Genomic DNA, 3,606 nt, shown 5'->3' with positions numbered 1-3,606 from the left:
CTGTTTGGACTCTCATTCTGACGGCACCCATTCACTGCAGAGGATCCATTGCTGAGCAAGTGATGCAATGCTACATTTCTCCAAATCTGATGAAGAAACAAACTCATCTACATCTTGGGTGTCCTGGGGGTGAGTAAATTTTCAGGACATTTTCCTGAATCTCCTTGTCTGTCCTGACTCAAATGTCTACTTCAGTGTTTCTGTACTCCACCTAAAGTAATGACCATATTCAAAAAAGATTATTATTGAGTAAGAATCTTACATACCTATAGCAGAAGTTTTGAATCTCAGAACAGTTTTTATTTCACAAAAGTTTTTTAAAAAGATTTCAGATAAACTAAAGTGCCAGGTCATGAAATCTAACTAACTCTAATAGTTGACAACAATTATTTTTTTTTTCTCAGTTCCACCCTCTCTCTCGGTTTTCTTTTCTCATCTGTCCCTCCCACTTTTTTTTTTTCTGTTATCCTCTCATATCTCGCAGTTCCTCAGGGAATTAAGTAGGAGAGGATGGGCCCTCTACTGATTGGCCACAGGTGTTCCTGCTCTATAGCTCAAAAGAATCCACAACACCTTTTGTGTCTGACTTCCATGTAAAGCACTATTTGTAATATTTCAGGTATTGTCAAAGATGAGAGTGCTGGAGACACTAGGTGTTGTATTTTTAGTGACTCTAACACAGGTAGATTTATAATTCTGTTCAAATAAAATATTCATCTATGAATGCTTTTTATAATGTATTACATGTCTATAATATAAAATCCTTGTATAATTATTAATATTATTATTTTATTGTTCTTATTTTTTGGCAGATACTGACCACTCAGGCACAAGGTAAGCTAACTTCTCCAGAAAATCATTATTTCCCCCCCCCCCAAGTTTGTTTCATTGCTGGCTTAGGACAATTCATTCAGGGGTCCGGTCACATTTTTATCAGGCCTAATTTTGTATGAAGGAGTGACGTTAAAAATATAGTTGCTCTAGGTAATTAGCTCTAGGGCATTTTGGGATGGAGTTATGATCCATATGAAAACAAATACATATATGTGCGTATGGTATATATGACAAAAATCTTTCGATTTTGCATATCAGCATAATTTGACATTTCAAGATATTAAATAGCACCTTTTGCTTTTAATTCCACATTTTTACAAAACCTAATAATCATGTTCTTATGCTATCTTTTGTTCAAATGAGTTCAGATTATTATACTTACAAATATGTGACACTGGACCACAAAATCAGTCTTAAGTGTCAATTTTTCGAAATTGAGATTTATACATCATCTGAAAGCTTTCCATTGATGTATGGTTTGTTAGGATAGGACGATATTTGGCCGAGGTACATATATTTTAAAATCTGTAATCTGAGGGAGCAAAAAAAATCAAAATATTGAGAAAATCGCCTTTAAAGTTTTTAGCAATGCATATTGCTAATCAAAAATTAGGTTTTGATATATTTACGGTCGGAAATTTACAAAATATCTTCATGGAACATGATCTTTCCTTAATATCCTAATGATTTTTGGCATAAAAGAAAATCCATTTTGACCCATACAATGTATTTTTGGCTATTGCTACAAATATATCCCAGCGACTTAAGACTGGTTTTGTGGTCGAGGGTCACATATTATTAGTGATTAGTGAGCTATAAATTGTGGTGTTAATACTGACATTATTGATATTGAATGAAAAAATAACATTCTTCTGTTTACCATTTTTTATTTTATAAATCCTATATATGTGGTTAGACATCAGTCTGTATAGGTTTATTTATGACTGGAGAATGAATTAATTATAATTGCTGTATTATGTACCCGAACATGGCTTTTATGAGTGACCCTTTTCTATTCCAGAATGCACCATCGTTTCTATATACTCTCCTACGGCTTCATCACTGCTGGTTCAATGGACCAGACTCCAGGGAATAACAAATTATATTTTGGATCTTCGGGTTGTAAACGACTCAAACACCAGTCCAGTTGTAGCATCGGTCCCCGGGACTATGTCGATGAAAGAGGTCTTTGGTTTGAAGACGGGGACATGGTACAAAGTCATACTTAAAGCGTTTGTTAATTATTCTTCTATGTGCTCAGCTACAGGATTAGGATTAACAGGTAATTTGCTGTGGTTTTCTTTTTTTTCTTTTTTTTCAGTGCTTAAGTATATGCAAGCCATAAATCACAATTCATTATTACTGGAAAAAATTATATCTACACAATGAATAGATAACAGATCAAATTTGATATGGCTTTCTTCAAACTTCTTCACGCAACATAAAGAAACGGTCTGCAGATGATGATAATAATACTCTTTTCCTTTTGTTCCTGCTCTAGCACCGGGTACATCTCAGATAATCTATTCAAAAGCACTATCAAGTACAGCCATCTCGCTAGAATGGGACTGGGTACAAACGGCACAACAATACTTTTTGCTGATAAATTCAACAGTGATTGGGGTGCGTTACAACTTGTCTTTAACAAACAATAGTGTAGTGGTTAGGAATCTTCGACCGGCTACTACATACGACTGTTATGTGGTCACGTCTAATGCTGGAGGTCTAGGAGCAAGAAGCAGAGTACGCACCGTCACTACATGTAAGTAAACGTTACCGCATTGTTTCGATCAGTCTGAAAAAATCTAATTGAAAGTTATCCTTACCTTTACGCAGATAGATGCTAACTCCCATTTGTCAATGTCTTGACTCTCAGTGATACAGCCACCAGCGGTGATTACAGTACTACAAATGGGGCCCCAGTCTGCCCACATCAGTTGGCAACCTGTGGACAAGGTTCTAGTCTACCAAGTTACGGTCAAGAATTGGAATTCCCTAGACACTACAATATATTCAAACACTGTGTTTGGCACCACATTGGATGTGCAGAATATTTCACCCTGTTCTTCATACCAAATCTCAGTGTCTTCACTTAATGCTCTCTTGGAACCTGGAGAACCCAGGCAGGTCAACTATACCACAAACAGTAAGCAAAGCAGTTTTCGCTTTTATTTATAACAGACATTTATAGTTATCTCATTGTCATATTTGATGGTATTCTAGATGCACTTGACAATGGAAATGGTGCACAATGAGATTTGTCAAAGTACAACATCCTTTGTATGGTCCAGGAAAAACATTCCTTTTAAAAACCATAACCTACCACTGAAATGATGATAGGCTGACAAGAACCTTAAGCCCTGTTCATACCTGGCATTAAGATGCTTTTTCGTTACTTCGATCAGAAGTGGAAGATGCTAAATACAGGTGTAAATGGGGTCTACATGTTTTTGAGCTTGTTCACTTCCGTGGCCAATTCCAGAGGTAGCAGAAAACACACCAGATTGCTTTCATAGTGCAGACAATCATTCATGTGGTCAAATGTGTTCAAACTGCCTGAAAGGAACCCCTATTCTACTGACTTTGTGTGTAATAATTGTGGCATGTGATTTGAGAAAACGGACCAAAACAAGTGATTCAAACCTCGTTGTACCAAAACACAATGATTACAGCCAAAAGCACAGCTGCTTTCTTTATCCAATCCATTCGATTCCTTCCCCGATCACTCATAAACTCGTAATCCGCCAGAGTGATGTAGGGTGTAATAAAATA

General features: G+C 36.4%; 1 protein-coding gene across 1 annotated transcript in view; it reads left to right on the top strand.

Annotated features, from left to right (window-relative positions):
- Positions 1 to 631: 631 nt before the first annotated feature.
- The window catches only part of LOC107748429 (serine-rich adhesin for platelets-like), a 45,811-nt gene continuing 42,836 nt past the window's right edge, over positions 632 to 3,606 (top strand). The window contains exons 1-5 of the mRNA XM_016563201.1: positions 632 to 682; positions 813 to 834; positions 1,856 to 2,116; positions 2,336 to 2,596; positions 2,711 to 2,980. Of these exons, the coding sequence (XP_016418687.1) occupies positions 632 to 682; positions 813 to 834; positions 1,856 to 2,116; positions 2,336 to 2,596; positions 2,711 to 2,980 (865 nt within the window). The remainder of the gene's footprint in view (positions 683 to 812; positions 835 to 1,855; positions 2,117 to 2,335; positions 2,597 to 2,710; positions 2,981 to 3,606) is intronic.

This window comes from Sinocyclocheilus rhinocerous, unplaced genomic scaffold (genome assembly GCF_001515625.1).
Source record: "Sinocyclocheilus rhinocerous isolate Xijiao unplaced genomic scaffold, SAMN03320098_v1.1 scaffold2515, whole genome shotgun sequence".
Lineage (NCBI taxonomy): Eukaryota > Metazoa > Chordata > Actinopteri > Cypriniformes > Cyprinidae > Sinocyclocheilus > Sinocyclocheilus rhinocerous.
Note: the sequence above shows the minus strand (reverse complement) of the source record. Positions and strands in the feature narration are given on the sequence as shown.